General features: G+C 46.0%; 1 protein-coding gene across 4 annotated transcripts; it reads right to left on the bottom strand.

Annotated features, from left to right (window-relative positions):
* Positions 1-1283: 1283 nt before the first annotated feature.
* Positions 1284-19911, bottom strand: NIPAL3 (NIPA like domain containing 3). Of its 4 annotated transcripts, none has more exons than XM_019547614.1 (12): positions 19777-19911; positions 17989-18417; positions 15651-15719; positions 15380-15551; positions 15216-15275; positions 14404-14525; positions 13522-13618; positions 11668-11803; positions 10453-10541; positions 9235-9298; positions 7724-7818; positions 1284-5759 (listed from the first exon to the last, which is right to left on the bottom strand). In XM_019547614.1, the coding sequence occupies exons 2-12, from the start codon at positions 18085-18087 to the stop codon at positions 5560-5562; spliced, it is 1203 nt and encodes a 400-aa protein (XP_019403159.1). In that variant the 5' UTR covers positions 18088-18417; positions 19777-19911; the 3' UTR covers positions 1284-5559. The 4 variants fall into 4 exon arrangements, with proteins under 4 accessions (XP_019403159.1, XP_019403156.1, XP_019403158.1 ...); XM_019547611.1 differs by having other exon boundaries at positions 14404-14549; positions 19777-19910; XM_019547613.1 differs by lacking the exon at positions 19777-19911 and adding an exon at positions 19684-19761 and having other exon boundaries at positions 14404-14549.
* Between the last annotated feature and the right edge of the window lie 1474 nt (positions 19912-21385).

Below are 21385 nucleotides of genomic sequence, written 5' to 3'. Positions count from 1 at the left end.
ATGATAAGAAAGTGTTTTTCAGAAAGGCAGTCCTAATCTCACTCCTCTACACATGGGATTTTGCAGTTTAGATGCTGCATGAACCAGGACAGTTAATTGGTTATTCTTAATTATCCTAGCCTTTTTGGCTATGATCACATGCAGATTTTAATTTAATATGCACTTCCTCTTCCAGGGACACCAATACATTCTGCACTGATATGTAGACTAATAAATCTAACTTTTTTCCTCCATCTCTCAACTGATTTTATGAGGGCATGTCTATATATATATCTACAGTATTCCTGAAATAGAACTGAATTACTATATCTTTATAATATAGATAACAGAGTTATATTACTAGAAGAATTGACTGCATATAGCAACACTCTGTTGAACAACAATATTGTATCCAACTGGTGCCCAAGGAATTGGTCCTATATATTTTAATATGACATGCAATGGTCCCTGTCAAATGCCTTTTCACCACCAAAGCATGTGGTTCCCATTGTTTTTTCTGCTTGCTTTTGGGTCCCCAAAGGCTATATTTAATTAAGAATATTCTCACCGTTCTCTTCTGTTCATCCTCCTGGAATAAAACCCATATGGTCAGTGTTAATTAGGTTGGCAAGCACTCGATTAAGCCACATTGCCAGGATTCTAAATTTATGTCATCCACATTTCATAATGGCACTAGTGGAAAATTCCCAGAAGCCATCAAGTCCTTCTAGATTTGAAATCAGAGACATGATATTCTAGATCTGAAAGGTGGCTTCCGGCCACAGTATGGTGTTCCTAATCATTACAGTGAGGTAACGGGTTGGTACTGACTCATAGGGACGTGTACTACTGTCTCAGTGCTGGTATTGCCAAATCATGAGTCAGGTTGCCAAAATAATAAAATAAAATAAAAGGAGATAGGCAAATAAATCCTGGGGTTTTTTTTAAATCTTTGTAGCACACTTAGATCACATTTTCAAACATTTCTCTGCAAACTGAGGCTAGGAACTTTCTTCGTTTAACCTGTAAATCAAGGTTCTTCTGTAATGACACAGTTCCCAGGGCTGGGCTTTTCAGTCCATGCTAAATATTGTGAGACTCGCAATAAAACAGGGAGAGTTGATACCACTGCAGTTCCCCAAACAAGCTTCAGCACTTTGGATTTCTGTGATAGCAAACTGTCCAGCAGTAGATTTTCCTCATTGAGCATGTGATACAATCTATTGTTATACACCTGAACCCTGTCTTCACTATTCCTAATTCAGTCATACTTAATGATCAAGCAATTTGTAGATTTTTACCAGAAGGGTTTATTAAGTTTTATTTTTAAAGACCTCACCTAAAAGACAAGTATTTAAATAAACATGCAACATGGCTTATGAAAAATCAAGCAGTTATCCTCATATGCCATAATGTAAAGCTCAGTTTATTTACATGTTTTAACGTGAACAAACGAACATGGTAGGCAAATCATGTTGTACATTCAGCCAACATCAGACCTGTACTCCACAGCATAAAGTTACATGTGAATTATGCATTTAGCATATATGTAAGTGCCCCAGTGCATTGAAAAGCCACACAGTGCAAAGACAATGGATGTCAGTCTCACCTTCTATAATGCAGCTAGGAAAAGAGTTGAGGGTGATGGGAACAGCAGTATTCCCTCACCCCGTCATTTCAGTCAAAGAGGCAATGGTCAATTGGTTTCTATGCATGCTTGGGAGACAAGTTCTGAAGCTCCAACTGTGACCAGTGAGTTTTGACACTGCTGTGTAGTTTTCAAGATTAAGCCCCGAATAAATTGAAGTTTAGATACTTAAGAATGCCATTAAAACTCTGCTTTGGACAAGAGATTATGTGAGCAATTGCAAGGAGGATTAGGACATGTGCAAGAAGAAAGTGGGTCGGGGCTGCACCCTCCTCAAACCCTCACGTTTAGCTTAGCTGCAGCCTGAATCTTGGCCTTTGTCACTTCAGCCCCAAGAACATTTTTAAAGAGTAGTAATTGAGACTAAAAACACTGCAGGTCTGCAGGTCCTGGCCTTGTCTAGATGCTCTGGGCTGCTGAGGGGCAGGGAACGAGTTTGGTTCAATACCTATCTCTGGCCTGTGACTACAGGGGATAGGGAGCTTAAGCCAAGTGCACGATTTCTTCAAACAGGTGTCGGTGGCATGTGAGGGAATCCCATCTGTTTCTCTTCAACAGCAGGGATAGTGTGCGGCGGCTGTAAAAGAGCCTTGTGGAACGGCGCAGGGAAAAACCCGTTGGGAACACACAGTGGGGCGGCCAAGTGTGAAATACAACACTTATTACATTTCAGGTGTTGAGCAGACATAGCAGGTAGCAATGAAGCACAGTCTGGTGACCGTGTCACAAGTGGCAGTAGGACGGACTTCAAAGGCAGACAGGACTAAGCGGTGCTTCCATATTAGCGCATTTAGGCCGTGAGTCTGCATGCAAATCAGAACACCCTAGGCCGCGTGGACCTGGCAGACTGGACCAGTCCCAAACTACCGTGTCCATATATCCAAATACAACTAGCAGCACTCTGCTGGGCCCATCTGTTAGAAAGTTTTCAAAAGCGAGTCGCACTGAAAGCAAATGCTGTGAACGCTGTTAGTTCTGAACATCTAAAGCTAAAACAAAAAACCCTTTAGCATGCTGTTAACCCTTAGCAGAGGCAGGACTGCCTAAGTCTTTGGAGTGAGATCCTCACCTCTAGATCTTTTACAGCCTTTACCAAGATGGGGTTAAGATCTACGCCCAGGATCTGGCTGTTGGAAGATTCCCAATGAGCAGAAGACAACTTATGTGCTGCCTGCTCAGGGCCTTTAGCAAGCCCTAGCATAGGGGCTGGGCAGAGGCAGGAGGGACACATCAGGGTGGGGACTGCAGGATTGTGGAGATTCGTGGGAGTAAGATGCCATAACTCTTATGGAGGGAGCCACAGAGCTGCTCAAATAAGAGAGCCTGGGAGCCCTGGTGGTCTGCCTCTCTGTTGGCCATGCTGCATCTCTCAAAGGCACAGTGCGGGATACCAACCTTGATGTTGGGATTAAATAAAATAAGCATGTACGAAAGAGCCTAAATATTTGCTAGCCAGGCAGCTTGCGTATCCTTCCACAGCAAATTTTAAACACCAATAAGAGAGCCTAGAAGTTGAAAAATCAACATTCAAGTAACACAGAGGGCTGTACTATGCAGTGGATCGGGAACCGAAACACTGAAGCCAGCGGGCAGCCAACGTTCGTGGTTCCATGGTGGGATCAGGACCTTTAGGTCAGACAGTCACTTATATGCTGGTGACCTCTGAAGGAACTAGACAGAGAATCTTAAAAATAGGATTTCTATGTGTTTGGGTTTAAAGTAGATCTGCTTTGAAGTAACATGTTTTTGTGGTTTAATCACAGTGTCAAAACACCTACTCCCTCTCTGATTAAAAGGGAAGAGATAAGAAAAACCAGCATCCTCACATCTCCCCCCCACCCCACTCATTCTCCTCTTTACCATTCTGCCGTGTATCTTTAATGAACAAAAGCTGGGCATAAATTCACAAACAATTGACTACTGGGGATCCAAAGCCAATGGTAGTAAATCAGTGTCACGGAGACTGCGACAAGATTAATGTTCTGGCAATACTACTCCATTAACATTGTTATCTTACTTAAACACAGACAGTATTGTGGGCAAAGGAAAAGCAGCCATTTCTCCAGGTTTCATAAGCTTGAATGTACAGGATGCCGCTGATAAGATCTAAACTGTCAGACATGCCAAGCTAGTGAGGAAACTAAGCAGAGGGAAGTATGTAGAAACCGGGCATCCATTCTTTGCTAGGTTCTCATACACATTTTATTCCCCCAAGCTGCACAAAAATACCAAAGCAGTCTCAAGTATTTCCAGGTAAAATCAGTAAGCCTAGCAAAAAAAGCAAAACGTTATATGTAGACGGACCAACTCTGTTTTCAGTTACCACGTTATGAATCTAGAATAACTACATTCAAATCAATATAATTCCTGTGCATTTTTGCTAGTAAGAGGAAAATTTGGCCATAAATATATGAATACACAAACCTACTTTTGCAAATCCTAGGTCCTCGCAAACTGCTTTGCATTGGAGTAACCACCTACAGTGCACAGAAAGCAATTGCTATCGATGTCAACGAAAACTCCAGAAGTTTAGTCAGCCAGTTTCCTATGAATATGGGCCAAAATGCATCAAGCAGACTTAACATTTCTTTCCTGGGTGAAAAAATGTGTTTAGAAAGGGAGGAGGGACAACAGGATACCACAGCGCAATTGCCTCGAAAGCAGATGTACCTTGCATGCAGCCGTAAACATTGTTGACATGCGTCGATCGTTTGTCCCTTTAATCTGACAAATCCCACATCATCCATTTCTATCTACATTTTCAAAGAAAATATATTTTCCTTTTTATCATAGGTGCACATGGCTACGTTTCCACTATTCTGCTCAGAATTTCTGGACTGCTCACATTCATTTATTCTTGACAGGTTGCTCACAAGTGATGGACTGATTCCCTTTTGCTGTTGAAAACAGAAGAAGAAATCCAACCTACAATACTGAGGCTGAGATTTGCAAAGCTGCCTGAGAGATCTGGATGCCACTGAGTCTTCAAATCTGTTATGCAGCTTTGGAAAATCTGAGCCATAATTCAAATTGGAAAATAACTAAATTCAGGCCTCACAAAGAAACGACATGAATTGAATACCAACATATTGGTCACATTTCAGGTCTACTAAATACAATGTTTTCATTCCTTCCTGTCCTTGCCCTTTACTGTTAATGTTTGTACCATCTCATCCAATCTGTGGATCCTTCTGTGAAATCAAAAAACTGGCAGCCACAATCTCTGTCCTAAGCTGGCATGTGATCTAACACAACAGTGCTACAAAAAAAACATTAACCCGCACATCTTGCTCGTAACACTAATCAGATAATAGCTCTGTTACTGAACAAGCGCAGCAGATTTACTATGTAAGAAAGTGAATCACACCCCTATTCCTGTCTCCTATGCTGTTTCCAAGGCACGACATGTGCCAACATTCATTTTAGTTCAGTAGTATCTTCACAGAACATTAAATCCACGTGGTGGTTTCCTCAAACGTAAAAGCGTTTCTTTTTGAATCTGTCACACTTTATCTGTGATTGATCTGTTTTTACCCTTCCTTCAATACGTGCAATTCCTGAAGGCTTCAGTTTGGTTTGCACATATTGTGGCAGGACTGGAAAATGGCACAGTCATCTTATTTCACACAGATATGCATCTTCACAGTTTTGTATCGCCACAATACTGCACTCATCATTTTATATTTGCAGTGAGCATCCTTGAAAGGAGGACTGATTTACTGCTAGCTTAGGACAAATGCTTTCAAGTTCACAGCTGTGCTAAAGTCCTTTATTAAAATAATCAGTCTCGGGAATTAAATTTGAATCTAGCTTTAAATCAGATCAAGCTTGGCTTTAAACTTATTTATATTTTAAATAGATCTAAAAAAACAGACCGATAAATAAATAAAGCCCATACTCTCGGTGCCTTAGGCCAGTCCTTTGAAGAGCACTCACTCCTTTTTACTGTGCTCCAGGATGCGGTAGGGTGGTGCAGAAAGCCCTTTGGAGCCATGCTGCTCCTGCACTATGGGCAGTGTGGCCGGAGTATAAATTTCTGGCATGCTGTCATTGTTCTCGAGGGCACCATAGGAAAAGGAAGCTTTGAGGTCAGGCTGAACTGCAATCCCTTTGTCATGCATATTCTGCATGCCTGCAACAGAGGTGGGAAAAGACCACAAATAACAGATTATACACTCCTGGGCTTAGCAAGATGCCCAGTCAATTGCTTGAGTGTTAAATGAAATAAATAAATATTATGTTCCTATTTAACACTGAAGCAAGTGATAGGGAAAAATCACAGCTGGAAAAATACCTTGGAAAACTGCAGTTGCTTTACTCCTTGCATTAATTTGCATATCTTGTAAGCAGCCCATCAGAAAGGTCATTTAATACACTTCCTGCTTCCCCCATGAGTCTATTTTTAATGATTCTTTGAATTGCTGGGGCACCTTTTACCAGAAGTGTTTGACACATCGTTTATATTCAGGACCTGAAAACTGTATGTATTATCCTGTGAGGTCCAGATGACATCCCCTGTATGTGCAATTGGTGGGAGAGGCAGTACATGGCACTTGGTAGAACTGAGCCTCTGCTCTCGGTCTCCTCTCCTGGAGGACAGAGCTTCTCATTAATCAAGTGCTTGTGGAGTGTCTGAAGATGAACAATACTGATTTTTATTAAGACTGGTTCAGACTTTAGGCCTGATTCTTCTTTATACCAAAGCTCTGTTACACCCTTCTGGTACCATAGACGGGGCCTTAAAATGGGAGTAAATATCACCCTTTTACACAACTAGATCAGTCTGAAGAGTCCTTGCTGGAGGTGAGGATCTGGCTCTTTGCATTCATTTTTAAATGATTTCCAAAACGGCTGCAACATTCATCCTACCAGCTGCACAGGAGAACAGCCACTCATCTGAAAATCCCGACCGTTTACGCTGTTGAACATCAAAGGCAGAGGCACAGCCCGCCGTGGGGTAAAAGAGCCATGGAGACCTGTGGCTACTCTCTCTCCACATACACTGCTGGCATAGCAGGGTACAACAATGCCTTGGCAATACCTTTCCTTCCTGGTTTTGCAGAGGGTGCCCCAGCCTTATATAAGTCATATAGAAGTACCACCTCTTTCAAAATAACCAGACTTTTTCACCACACAGGCAAAGGTCAGGCTTAGTCTGTCACCAGCACTGGCCTGCAAAGAAGTTGGATGGTGGAGCTTTGCAGCACACTCCAGCTGCCCATGGGCACACAGTAAATCAATGCTAGTCCATGCTAGAGTATCCCACAGGCCACCCTTCATTTGCCTTGAAGAAAGAGCATGCACTGGCAGCTGCTGCAGAGAAGCTGCCATCTCCAGCCAGGCCAAACCTATGAGGCTCTTTCTGGGAGTAGCCTTTTGTGGTTACTGGCTTCATCTACTAGCCTGCTGTCCCATGAGAGGTCCACTTGAGCCTCCTAGCTAGAAGTCAGATGCACTGGACTTTTTTTCTTCCTATCTTCCTTGAAGCCTGACACCTGCCTCAGGTCTTGCAGCACCAGACCGATTAGGTCCCTGGCAGCACAGTGACTCTCTTGACTTGTGTCGAGTCTGCACACACTGTGAGAAAGCACATCCTGCTGTAGCTCCAGGAGGCAGGAGTTTGAAGCCTTAATCCAGACTCATACAAAAAAGGCTGCCCCTAGTCAACCCAGTTGTGAGTGAGTACCTGCTCATCCAGCCTGGGGAGTCAAAGGCACCCAGACATAATGCTAGCCACACCACACATCACTGACTAGTTTGTGTAAGCCAGAGGCGTAATAAGTAGTTTCTCCACCCTGGGCCACCACTATTATTCTTGTGTCCCCTCAAAATTGGTGCCCAGGGCTGACATCCCAGTCTCCCATCCCTAGTTACACTGCTGGTTCTAGCCCAATGAGCTGCTATAATTAGGCAGACCTTTGGTCATAAGACACAGACAGCGTGATAAAAAAAAGAACAAAAGGAAGAAAAATACTGTATCCCCCCAAGAGGTTGGAGTGTTCAGTTATGTTAGCATCTGTTGAGAGATCAAACCATGACTTTTCATTCTGAAAATTGACATTTAAGAGGTTCAAAATGTTGGATTTTTATAGCTACCTGGCATGGCGTCCATTGAGATATAGGGTTCAAATGGTATGGATTTCTTCCTGTTTCTTGTGATCAAGAAGACACCTAAAAATGCGATGAGGCACCTGGGACAGAGACAGCAAGAAAGAGAGAGAGAGAGAGACAGAGACATTCTGGTGAAGTTCATGAGCCAAGGTTGTTGCTTTTCTGAATGTCTGTCACGCAAGAGAAGACTCAGAGCTGGAAGACAGAGAACCTGTGGGGCTGAGTTACAACACTACTCACTGGGGAGCAATGTGTCTTAAATGAATAATCACTGTGTTCACAAAATTGGGATCCATGCCATGCACTACAAGCAGTAAGAGCAAGTCCACCTTTTCCTTAGTAATACACATAGTTTCATAGTTGGTCAGGTCGGAAAGGACCCGAGCAGATCATCAAGGCCGACCCCCTGCCATGGGCAGGAAAGAGTACTGGGGTCAAATGACCCCGGGTAGGTGTCTATCTTGCCTTCTTTTGAAGACCCCCAGGGTAGGAGCGAGGACCACAAAGAATTATTAATTTACTTATGTGAAGATATTAAGTCTTGGCTGATCACAGGGGATTGGTAACAGCCCACAATTTAATTCACTCTTACAAAATGTCAGGATTGCAGTCTGTTCAGGAATTTCTCTACATAAATTCACTAACAGTTGTCAGTTGTCAGTTGTCAGCCTTGATTTTTGCAGTATGCTAATTAGAAAAGGCAAGGTTAATTACACTAAGCCCTGACTGTTCCTTCTGTATTAATTTCTAAATTAGCCTTGTGGGTCCCTTGCTTATAGGGAGTGAGTTACATGCAGACACTGTACCACGACTCAATACTGATACATTACTAAGAGCTTTACTGAGTATCTGTGCAGTGACTGACTGGACTCCCATAGTCCTGTCCCAGCCCAGTGTAATGTAAGATCAGCATAAAACCTGAGGTGGATGACCTAGAAACAGCCCTTCCTTTTTTTGATCAGTCTAAAGCCCAGCTCAAAAGTGAAAAGGGACATCTTTAGGACTTTGCAATATATTTTAAAGGGGATAAAAATATTTTTAGACAATCCTGTAGAAAGATACATGCTTCAGGGTACATGCTTCAGGATATAAAGTGATTTCCATGAGAGTCAGGAAGGCATTTGCCCACATGGTATACCTTGCACAATTATGTGCACTGTGGAGTAACACAATCCCACACAAAGTGAAGGCAGGGCAAGATCCTGCACTCCACAGGCTATTGCACAGTCGAAAGTCATTCACATGACTTTAAAAGTGAATGCATGTTCACCTTACAAAACAATGGACTAAAATATGCAACCCCAGATGAGTTTCAATACAAGGCTGCCCCCACTCCTCCCCTCCTTTTTAGGTTTAGGAGGAATACCTTTAATTTTCTGACTCTGTAAGGGTGAAGGATGAGTTTCTCATTTCATGTAAATCAGTAAAGTTCTGATTTCACCAGCTCTGTGCTGACTTCCCCAAACAGATAATCTAGCTTGGTGTAAAACACTTACCCTAGTGCAAACATGCATATGTGGAGAACATCTTCACCAGTGAAGTCCAAGTAGAAGGTTGCTCCTGAGAAAGGAAGAAATAGCGTGGACAGGTTTCACTGTTTAACTTCTTTTCCCCTCACTGCTTGTTCAAGCAAGGGGAGCTAAATCTTAAGTAAACTGCCTCCATGAATCAAACCAATATAAAAATCATGATAGATCTCACATTTTACATGCTTTTTTTTAACAGAGAAGCTCTTAAAGACTATTAAAGGAAGGTTATCAGTAGAACAATGCTGATCGGGGATTTGATAGTCAACCAAGATCGTTCTAGTGATATAAAGCCCAATGTAGATGCAGGTATACAGTGTTACCGCTACACCCATTCAGGAACGTGAAGAAGATTAAGAACCTTCATGACAATATGCAATTTGAGAGCCCTTGTCTACCTGTCAAAATGTTACTGGTTATAAAGGTATAACCATTATAGCCATGCAGGTATAAACCCCCTTGCATGGAAACTCTTTTTTCTAGCATAAGATACACCAAAAAAGCCATTCTTGAAATCCTTCCCAAGTGACAAAAGCTACACCTCACAAAGCCACTCTCCAGTTGCACTAAGATTGTCCATAAGGGCTGGAGGAGTGGGGTGATCTCCCTAGAGTAGTTTGGGGTTAAACTCCCACCTTTGGTTACACTGAAAAAGAGTCCTCTGGTAGAGCAGAGCTGACCAGGAAGGATTTGCTCAGAGAGACAAGTGCCTGCAAGGATGTGAGCAGCTGCTTTTTCCACACCACAGAAACAGAAGTTTCTGGCACAGAATTGCAAAAGGCTGTTCTGGAGAATACAAAAGCATTTATCTATAGCATCAGACCTGCTTTGTCAAACATCTGCGTCAGCTGGATGGTGCTTCACAGGGAGAGAACTTTTAGCTGTTGACCTGTGTTATATGTCTAGCAAGGATGGACACGTTAAGCAGGCGTGAGCAACACTGTCTCAATCAGAAACAGCAGGGGCATCAAAGCAGCTGCCGAAGCTTAACAGAAAACTTTAGCAAATCTAGTGGGATAATTAACAATTGAAAAATGAATCTGACCTTAGAGGAGGGCAAGAAAATACAAGACGTCTTCAGCAAGGCTGTTATTCTTCCTTAGCTACAAGTCAGGAATATGCTTCACCGCATTTTGCTCTTATGTTTTTAAATTACAATGAACTTGATACATGTCTGGGCAACGTTACCTGCTGTAATTGCTATTGTCGTGGACAAGATGTACCCGATGCTGGCGATCTGGGACGAGTCATATAGCTGTGAGGCTTGAGCTAAAAATCTGCAATACAGGGACAGACAATGCAATCTGGTTTTCTTTGAGACAGGCTCTCAAAATTGATTTAGAAGTTATTGCAGAATGAGATGGTTCCCTCTCTTCTTTAGGACATGTCTCCAAAGAATAGCACCCACATAAATATCAGCAAAGAGATTCCTTTCTTCTCTACACCTTCAATGTGGTTAATGGGGATATGTAATAGTTTGAATGAGAGGAGGGTCAGGTTCCAGGGTGCAACCCAGGCCTCACTTAGAGCCAACGGAAGTTTTACCAGTTGACATCAAATAGGGCCAGAAATGCTCCCAGATTAAGACATTTGTATCCATGCTGCTGCCAACATTTGAGATGATAAAAGCAACAAATTCAAGAAACACTTTTTTCAGCAATTTTCTATAATCTCTGCATTTCTATTAGCTTGTTCAATGAACTACAAGCTGCCAGTTTCACTTTCTGTATCTATTCATTCATTCCCACTTGCCTTTCAGGCTCTTGAGTACCAACAAAGGACTGTTATGTTTGGATTGCCAATACTAAGGAAGAAAAAAGAGCAGGCACATTTACATCTCTCCCAGGCTTTGTAAATCCCCTTTTTAACTGAATGTATATTTTAAATACAAAGGACGTGTCAGCATCCCTGTAAGGGAGAGACACAAGAATACCAGTCTGAGCTCCTGCACTAAGGATTTCAGGTGCCAATCACTCCTTTGTGGTGTATAGCAAATAGGGCCAACATACTTAACAATGTTAACACAGGGTCCAATAGTCTGCCCATCAAAAGGTTCCCATAGGAGCAGGAACTGGGCCTTCTAGGTGAAACCTGGCTTAAGGGGACTGGCATACAGTTGCAGCATCAAATTTTCATTATCCTACATCATCAAGTTAAGGGGATGCAATTCCACTACTCTTTACAACCCGGTCCCTTTTTTTTGTTTGGTTAATACAATCATAATGTATTGTTTAAACAGCAACAAGGTGAAGATTTTTAACAAGAACTCCCTCTGTCTGGGCCAGCCTGAAAGCAAGATATTTAATGATCTAATCTTGCCAAGGCAAGTGAGTTAGTAAAAGGCAGTTCCTTTTTACCCCACGACACTGTGTGCACTTGAAGACCAGAAGACAGTCGACTTACGTTGCCTGAAAGACCGCTGTTGCTACCATGCAGACGAACATGATATAAAAGATTGGGTAGTCAAGTTGAAGGCTTCCTTGTATCGAGACAAAAATCATGCCTGCAACTGCCTTCACAGTCACAACAGTCATGGAACCTGTGAATAATGGACAAGGCTCAGCTGTAGCATTGCAGCCTGCAACGGTGGAGGGCCAGCTGTGCAAAACACATCAGGAGGCAGCAAACAAAGAAAAAAGGTGGTAAGAGCCCAAGTCTTCCTTTGGCCGAAGAGAGAACCAGGCCCAGCAAGTCCTGGGCTCCCCTTGCTAGAACCCAGGAACTGAAGGGCTGTCTTGGCTCACTGAATCCCGGCCCCTGCTAATACAGGCAATGACATCATACAATCCCATTCACAAACTAATAATACTCCAGCTTCTCGTGCTGAGACCGTGGGTAAATTGCTGCAGTGCTCTGGAACTCAGTTTTCCCCATCTGCAAAATGGGGGTGTTTACTAATTATCTGTAATTAGTATATTTGAACAGCACTTTAAGATCAAGCCAATAGGCATTACTTCCAGGTAACAAAACTGTGAACATCTCTTACCCATCCCAAAGATTAGAACTGAGAAAATCCTGCTCCCCTCTCTGCTCTTGGAGCCCAAGTCAAGGACATTTAGAGGTCAGGGAGTCTCACTCCCACCCTGGGAGACCCCTGCTTACAGCAACAGTCTCCTGCAGCTCAGTGAAACACCAGGCTGAAGGCTGCTACATAAAAAGCAACACTGGAGTACGGTGGCGTGTAGTTTCCAAAGCTCAGCACAACAGATCCCATTAGGCACCAGAAGGGCATGTCTGCAGTGCACTACGCAGCACTATGGAGAGACAAGCTATTGCAGGGACTGGAAGAAGTGCAGCAGGGCACTGAAGAAGCAAGGCACTTGGCTGTGGCAGGGCACTATGCTAATGGGGTATGTGAACTAATGCACTTGGAGCTGGCTTGGTATCTCTACACCACACTACTCTGCGCCTGCTAAACACACACCCTGGTGTCAGCTTTCACTTTGAACTCTTCAGCACATCAGTGCGCGTCTCCGCCTTCTCATTATTTGACTTGGGTTGTTTAAGTAAACAGATTAACCAAAAAGATGACATTGGGTGAAACCATAGCCCCACGGAAGACAGAAACAAGGCTGCACTGAAGTCAATGGGAGTAGCTAAACAGAGACCTGTTGAACCTGTATTGTGCTTTTGGCTTCTCTGGGCTGGAGACAGGTGCTGTGAGTGTTTACCTACTTCCTTTATGGCTCCAGGGGCTAACTGCAGTCACTGTAAAAATCCTCCACCTTTCTCTAGCACCATTCAGCTCTCAATTTTTAATATTTAGAATATTAATATTCGCTTTCCAGTATGCCTTTGATGAGCCTTATTTTACAGATGGAGAAGATGGAAGCAAAGGGTGGTCAGCGCCTGTGCCCGCAGTCACCCACTGTCAGAGCCAAGCAGATTCCTGGCACCAAATCACATTTTCACCAAACAACGATCCTTCCAGTTCACCTGAAGTTATGAGATGCTTCACAGTGTTTATGTGCGTGGGGAGTTTAGAGTCTCATACGTCCTCTGTCTGGACAACTGTATCCTACCCCTGGGCAAAAAGGACCCAGTAGTTGGATAGCTCTTTCCCATCTTTAGCTGCTATGACCCTATCTTGTCCTAGCAAGATACAGACTTCCCCTACTTTTCAGAAACACTTATGGCGTTATATTATTGACATGGTTAAAGAGATAAAATGCATTAAATGTACTCCCCCTATCACTCATGATGTAGTTTGCCATTGCAGATGTGGTTAGACACATTTATATGCACAAATGAACTTACCCAGCAATGCTACCAGCAGAAGAATAACTACAATGTAATTGGCATTTCTCTCCTTGTAAAAATACAGCAGCAGACAGAACAGTATGATCTCCACAAGCTACAGAAATGCAGAAAGAAGAACATTAAAAACAGGATGAAGAGGAATCCCTTTTCTTGCAGTGTATGGGGCTTTGGGGTACTTGGAGGTTGGGTTCACAGTAGATTATGCTTTTATTTGATGATACAAAACTGCCCAGTGCTCTGAAACTTGACAGACACCGCTAAGGTCTTTTCAAATTGTGGCGCTGTGAATATCCATCAGGGTGTAGGCAGGATCTGGCAAGATTACAAATCAAACTCAGCTGCGATCTGAACAAACAAGACTTAATTGCTTCTCCAGGAACAGCCAAATGACCCTTTCTGGGAGATTTCATTGGTGACCTGAAGTGACAGGCCAGCCAACCCCAACCATACACCCTGGCCCCAGATCTTAATCCGTTTTCTCCTAAAGTGCTTTCCAGAAAGCACGTTCCACCATCCATTGAAGGCAATGGTAATCTTTCAGCTGGTTTTACTTGGAGCTGGATGAAGTTCTGATCTGAGCAGCTATGGGTACATTATTTGAACATCTAGGGAACATTTACTGCCCAACCTCCTTGTGACTACTGCCACGGGGTAATACTGGAAAGTTTGGAATACTTTGGACAAGGAATGGAGGACGAATGATCAATCTTAAGTATATACTCTATGCTTTAAAATCATACTCCCATAGACACACACAGAGCAGAGGAACAGTAACATGCTCAAAAATGTAGCCAATGACCCACGAAAAACCATTTTCAAATGAAAGCCCCAGCTAGGCATATGTCAGAAAACCCAGCCACATTTTATGGGCCATCTTACCATATACAAAAGAAATGGCCAGCTGACTAAATGTTTAGTGATATTGTCTCCTGTCATTGCCTCATGGCTATTAGGTCCGAACGTTATCAGCAGGTAAGTTCCAACGACTGCCAAACCACAGCCTACAAAGGATAAAACATAGCGCCCTTCGGCAAACAAAGGACAAGAGAGAGAAGGCTTTAGTGGGTTAGTACAGATATGTGTGGTATCTATTGCGCATGCCGTGACTGTTATCAATGAGACTGTGCTTCCCACTGGAGATGATTCACTCCTCCACCCTCCCTGCCCCATTTTCAACATATTAAAGAAGATAAGCAGTGTGTGGTTAGCTGAGAAACTGAGAGTTAACTCGAGCTCGAGTTTCCTACATCATGAGAAGGCTGCAAGGTCTGACGTCTGGGTTCAGATGACCTGACAACGGCTCTCTAACACTACACAGAATTCACTTTCTACGCCCCAATCCTGCACACACTTGCACATACATGTAGTCCTGCCAAACTCAGTTGCCTGCAGAACTGAGGGCTTGAGCTGTGGCATCAGCCTGGAAAACTACTGTCGGCAGGGAGGCCACCTTAGTTGATTTCTATAATTAGCCAACAAGGAGAGGACCTTACTGGGTCAACTTCAATGGTCACCCTACCAAACAGTTGAGAAACAGAAAATCCATTTGCAACAACAGTAGACGAAACTTTGCAGAGAGAAGTGTCGTTTTAACCGCAGGTCTCAACAGTCCAGCCACATGCAGCCTGAGGGAACAAAGCAGCATTCAAAGCAGAAATGAAGACATATAGAAAAACAGAATTCAGACTTACTCAAAAATTCCTTGGGCTTCCATTTCTCTTTAATGAATATAATTCCGATGATTGCACTAGCTAATGAAAAAAGAAAACAGGAGGAGTTCTGTATGGTGTGCTTTGATAAGCAATCTCAACCCAGTGTGTACACAAGCCTGTGAGAGACAGACGTTTTCTCTTACCTATAACCGACACAGCACTGAGTGGCACAATCAGAGAAAGAGGGGCAAAAGCATAGGAGGAAAACACTCCCAGTTCCCCCAGCAGCAGGAGCAGCAGACCACACCACCAGATCTTGGTCCTGAAGTAGGCCCGGGGATCCTTTGAACCTGCCAGCCGGATGTGGCTATATTTCTGGAAGGGAAAACAAAGCAACAGAAACCTCAGCGTGCTGCCTGGTTTTCAAGCACAGGATGCTCAGGGCAGGGTCAGTATTCCTTTCGTGATACTCACCTGGAGGTTGAGTGCAATACTGATGACAAGGTGTCCAAAAATAGCCAGTAATGCGCCAATCAAGTTTTCCTGTAAAGCAGAGCAAGTATGTAGCTATTTGGTTTGACCACAGGAAACGGCTGGCGGTGGGGCAGGGTGGCACTGGTACCCCTGGCAGAAAGCCGATCTTTAATATCCATTGCCGGTTAGGTTGCCTCTCTCCATGTCTCTGAGTTCTGTTCCCAGATCTGCTGTCCTTCTTATGGGATCTTGGGAAACTCAGGGACAAGGGGGTTAACTGGAAAAAGGCTTACGGTAACACTTGTAGAGTTCTTTGTTCTCCTTAGAAAGGAAGTGGCAGAGCCACGTGCAAGGCTCTTGTCCCCTACATGTGACACTTGGAAAAGCCATTTCCTCTGGGGACCCTGGCAAGGCGTAAAGTCAGAGCTCGCTGGGGTGCGCGTAGCTTCAGTTCCACGGTTCAGGATCTAACAGACTGGCTGACCACGATCAGGACATCAGCTAAGGAAGGGGCTAATCTCGACCATCCTACAGGGCAGCCAGCATGCAGAAGACTTTCCGTGTGCCTTTTATGCCAACCATTTATCCAACCCACAGCAGAGGCTAAGGGATAGGGACCCCAGGAAAACATCTCCTCCATCCCTGCCCCCCCACAGACAAGCCTTCAGTAAGCAGCAGCTTTAACAATGTCAAGGCAGGATTCAGAGTAAATGGAAAAGAGTAAATGGATCACAAAATATATGTACATTAGGCACTCTCAGAAGAGCCTGAAGGACCAGATGGCCATTTGGCCTTTGTGTTCTTTTGGTATGTCTAAATCTCATTAGGTGCATCTGCACGTTGCCCTACAGCAACGTAGCCATGTGCTATGCTACGGCACGCTACGGCGATGTAGCGATCACGTGGGTCTACACGTGATCGCCAGCTCCGTCGCTGTAGCAGCACACTCCCTGCATACAGCATGCCGCTATGGCGATATAGCGGCGAAAACTAACCGTGCATCACGTGCACAGCACAGTAACTGCCCGTACTGCACCGTGCTTTAGTACTCCCAAAAGGAAGTACCAAAGCACGATGCTGTAGCAACGCTGCCATATGGTGACGCATGCACATGCTCATTAGGTATCATTAACACTTCAGATTTCAATGCAGATATTCCAGGTACAGTGCGGTGTTCAGGTTGTTTTATTTGGGATAGTTCCCTCTCTCTCCTGTCATTAAAGAAACTGCTTTTCCCGTGCACGATCCATACATGATTAAAGCAACCCATTAATATATGCATGACAGAAAGCTCTCTGACAGGCTGATTAGGACGCAAGCAAAGTTTATGGAGCAATGAATCTCATCATGGCAGCTTTACCTGAAGGACCCAAGAGAAATTCCTGCAGCAGACAGCAGGAGAGGGAGGGAAGAACTTTACAACCAGCCACGCAACCCCGGTTTTTGGAGTTCAGCAGGTTCTGCTGGATTATTAACCAAACCTCGAGGTAGCAGGGCAGGCCTGGCCTCTCCTGAACAGCACCAGAGTTGGGGCTGCCAGTATGGAAACATGTCTGTGTTGGCTTTCTCCATAGCACAGCCTTATAGTTTCATAGTTGGTTGGGTCGGAAGGGACCTGAGCAGATCATCTAGTCCGACCGCCTGCCATGGCAGGAAAGTACTGGGGTCCAACAACCCCGGCCAGGTGCTATACTGCACCCAGGCCCTTTTTCTCAGGGAACTGCCTTTTCAGGGGCACAGTCATTTAGACTGATGTTCAAAGGACCCCTGGGTTGAGGAGCATGAGAAGAGTCAGTGGGAATTATGCATCGCACCCTATCGGGCCCCTTGCGAAATTCCAGCTCCCCCCTGCAGCGAGGCAGGAAGGGTGCTTGTCGGGTGAAAGCCCAGGGTTCAGTTCCCATCTCTGCTGCCCGCTCTCCATCTGACTTGGACAAGGAGTTGTTACGGTCGTTAAGTACCTGAAGAGAGGCTCAGAGCGCCAAGGCGCCTGTTGCCCAACGCGAACGGCAAGGGGAGTCAGACGGGCGATGCATCTTAGGGCCCCTCAACACCTGGGAACGCCTGTCCCTCCCTCAGACAGGGAGTAACGACCCTCCCTTCCTTTGTCTGTCTTGTCTAAGTCTCCGAGACGGGGACTCTCCCTCCCTAGGCACGTACGCAGCAAGTGGCACACCCGGGCTTACAGGAATACAGCCGCGCATTACCCATACAGCTCAGATCACTCGAGGAAACAGTTCATTTCCCAGCTTCGGTGTAAACCTCAACTTAAAACCTCACACAAGAATGGGCAGGTGTGTTAGGGCCAACTTTGCCGTGTCTCAGGTGCGAATCTGACCTTGTAGGAAAAGGGCTCGGCGTGGGGCTGCACAGACACAGCTGGTGTTGCCAGCGGAAGCTGCTGGAGCTGCAGGTCTGGGCCGTTTCCTCCCTCCATTTTGGTTCATTTGTGCATCTCCTCTTCCGCTGCCTTCGCAACCACAACTGCTTCTTAGAGAAGAGACTCGGACACGGCTGCCCCTTGGCCCATCACTTTGCACCACCTCTTCCTTTCCATCTAGCCATGCCTGGGCAAAGGAACGGCCGGTCAGCAGGGGCAGGGCTTCCCTATCCACGCCTGGTCTTCCTCTGGGCAGCTGAGCAGAAGTGGGCTCCTCACTCCTCGCAGGAAAGGGGTGCCTCACTCCAGACGAGGCATGGATTCACCCTCATTTCCAGCGAGTCAATCTCGTGGCAGTTTATATCTCCTGAGATGACATTTTAGACACTAGAAGAGATTTCAAAGGAAAACGCAGGTAACTCAATGAATAACAACCACATTTGCTCTGAAATTCTGGCCAAGGATACCAGGAAATCTCTGGGCTCATACATGATTCTCTGTGATCAAATTAATTTCCACATAGAGGAAAGCTCAGTGGTTCAGTATTTTATCAGAAGACACCCCTCCCCCCCCCCGAAATGCAGCAGGCACAGTTTATCCAGCCACACAAACCAGACTGGGTATGAATGGTGAACTTGCTCTAGGCTGACTTCCAGAATATTTTCCTGCTCGAGAGGCCTAACTGAAAAGCCTGCTGCTGTTCTCCAAGCCCAGTTTTATCCTTCCCTAACATCTAGTGACCTTGTGTGATCGACCCAGAACAAACACCTAATCTCTACCGTCCTAGGGCAGCCAGCCTGCAGGAGAAGACTTTCAACATGCCTTTTATGCAAACCATTTATTCAACCCCAAGCGGAGGCTAAGGGGTAGGGACCCCCGGAAAACATTTCCCCCGGCACAGGCAAGCCTTCAATAAGCAACAGCTTTAACAACGTCAAGGCAGGATTCAGAGGAAATGGAAAAGAGTAACTGGCTCACAAAATTAGGGAGAGTACATTAGGGACTCTCAGAAGAGCCTGAAGGACCAGAAGACCTTCATCCTGCACACGCTTGCACACGCATGCGCATCTGCTTGCTAGAGATGGGAAGATACTCTTTTCACAGGAGTGACACCTGCTCTGATCCTGCGCCTGTTTTCATCCCTGGCAACACTCTCACTGACTTTGGTGTCAGCAGGATCAAGCCCGTACACCTGTGAGCTCCTTTGAGCAAGACGAAGCGATCCTTCTGGGAAAAGGAGGCGCAGAGTTAGGGACCAGGTTCCCCGAGGGGCTCAGCACCCCTCGAACTCAGGATCTAAGCGACTGCGAGCCAGCCGCCCGCCTCAGCCTGCTCAAGCAAGCGCAGGGTTTCGGTTTCTTTTAAAAATTAAATCGCAACCCGGTTGCGAGACGCATCCGGAGCTGGTCTCGCCGGCCAAGAAAGTTCTTCCATGTCACTTCCTGCTCGGGGCGGCAGCCCGCTCTGCGCGCACGGACGAGGCGCGGGGGTCTGAGCAATAATATCCCGTGGCAAAATAACCCAAGCAAGACACGCAATACAAGCGCAGAGGAGCGGGAAGGGAAAAAAAGGCAATTCACGAACTTCCTCCAGCCCTTGCAAAGTCACGTCAGTCGTTCGCCCGATCCCAGCTGCAAACTCACCCCCGTTCACCGCCAGCTCGCCACGGCCCCCGGCCCCCTCCTTGCCCCCAGACACGCAGATTTACCCCAGCCGCTTGTAATGTTTTTTTCCAGCCCAACTTACGTTTCCGGGCCGGCTGCAGTGTTTTGTGTTTTGCTCTTTCCGAGGCCCTGCAATTTGAGCCTGCACCTGCCAGTCACCTGCCTGGGCACAGGGCGGGTGACAGTGACTGGCTGTTTGGTGGCTGCCGCAGCGCATTGGCTGGGCCGGCAAGCTTGTTTGAAGTGCAAAGACCCGAGGATGCCGAGAAGAGAAGCAGCTTTTTGTGGGGTGGCCTCTAGCGGCTGCAGTTTTGCACTGAGCAGAACCGCGTCTGCCGTCCTGAGAAGGAACCGGCCTCTCTGCAAGCGCCCGAGCCCCCCGGTCACTGCAAGCCAGCAGCGCTGGGCCCATCCCCAAAAAACGGGCAGTGTCCTCTGAGGGGCCTGGGCCTGCGTGATGCTGAGCCCCCGCGCAACTGGCAAAACCAGCAAGAGATCTCGGCCTCAGCACCGCTCCCACTGCAAACTCCTTTCGCGGGGCTGCTTTGGATTGAGCCTCCAGTGCTGCTGAGCAGAAAAGGCTTCTGCTGGCAGTGGCAATAATCGCTTTTCTAATTAAAAGTCCCCAAAGTGTTGTTATCTGACGGCTCTTCGTGTCAGACACTGCGTTGCGGGTTTTCACTGCCCGGGCCACATTTTCAACCAAGGTGAGGTCCCAGATAAGGAGGCAATTATTCATGAGGGGCATGTGACTATGGTCAAGGCACCCCAGAGAAAGGAGGAGGTGCAGATTCGCCTATAAAAGCCCGGACAGAGATGAGGCCTGGGGGATCTTCACCCCAAAGCCTAAGAAGACCTGCCGGCTCCCCAGAAGGACTTTCTGAATGCCTGGCTGGAAGGAGACACTCTGCCCTAGGGATGACATAAGACTCATGCATGGCTTTCTGTTGTCTTTTGGGCTTATTATAGGAAAGAACAGCAAATAAATAGTAAAGAAGCCCGAGGCACGCCAGCCTTGGGCTTCTTTACTATTCCTTCCATCCCGGAAGTGCACACACACCAACTGCAGATGCCTCCTCAGCCTGACGAAGGGCGTCTGTACCCAAACGCTTGCAAAGAAGAATTTTCCCAACTATTTGAGTTGGTCTAATAAAAAATATCAGATTTACCCAAAGAGCCTTGTCCGGTTTATTATATTGCATTTTCGATTAGACTAAATCGCGCGCATTGTCACTGTGCCATACTGGGCTGTGTCTTAGCGTGGGTGAGGTTTTCTGTTGCTCTGTGTCGCACGCTTGAAGTCGCACTCTGTTGCGCTCCATCAGCGCTCCCTTCAGAAAACGGAGGCACCTCAGCCGTTAATGCCGTGCGCTACCTAAAGCCTGCTATCGGGAAATCCGGCCCCCCGCTTGGATCCCGAACACTGGCTTATGCGTATGGCAGTAGCACCAAGAGGTCCCGAGCAAAATCAGGGCTGCATTGCCCCCGGCCTGCATAGATATTTAATGGACACTAATGAGACTGCAAGTCTAAATAGCCCAGGAGCTGGAGAGCGATGGAGGTGGGGTCTGCAAGGCTGGGAGTGCACCACCCGCTGCGCGCGGGAGCAGGCCGGCTCCCCCCGGCCCAGCACGGAGCGCTGCCCGCAGGCCCTGCGGCCCCAGCTACCTTAAGACGCATGCGCAGACGAG

This window comes from Crocodylus porosus, unplaced genomic scaffold, assembly GCF_001723895.1.
Source record: "Crocodylus porosus isolate Cpor-Errol unplaced genomic scaffold, CroPor_comp1, whole genome shotgun sequence".
In the NCBI taxonomy this organism is placed as follows: Eukaryota; Metazoa; Chordata; order Crocodylia; family Crocodylidae; genus Crocodylus; species Crocodylus porosus.
Note: the sequence above shows the minus strand (reverse complement) of the source record. Positions and strands in the feature narration are given on the sequence as shown.

Coding starts and splice junctions, on each gene's coding strand:
- NIPAL3 (XM_019547611.1), bottom strand. CDS start 18,087: ATGGAGGGAGGAAACGGCCCAGACCTGCAGCTCCAGCAGCTTCCGCTG. Junction 15,276..15,379: donor CAGTGCTGTGTCGGTTATAG/GTAAGAGAAAAC, acceptor TTTTTTCATTAG/CTAGTGCAATCATCGGAATT. Junction 7,819..9,234: donor ATATGCATGTTTGCACTAGG/GTAAGTGTTTTA, acceptor TCTCTGTCCCAG/GTGCCTCATCGCATTTTTAG.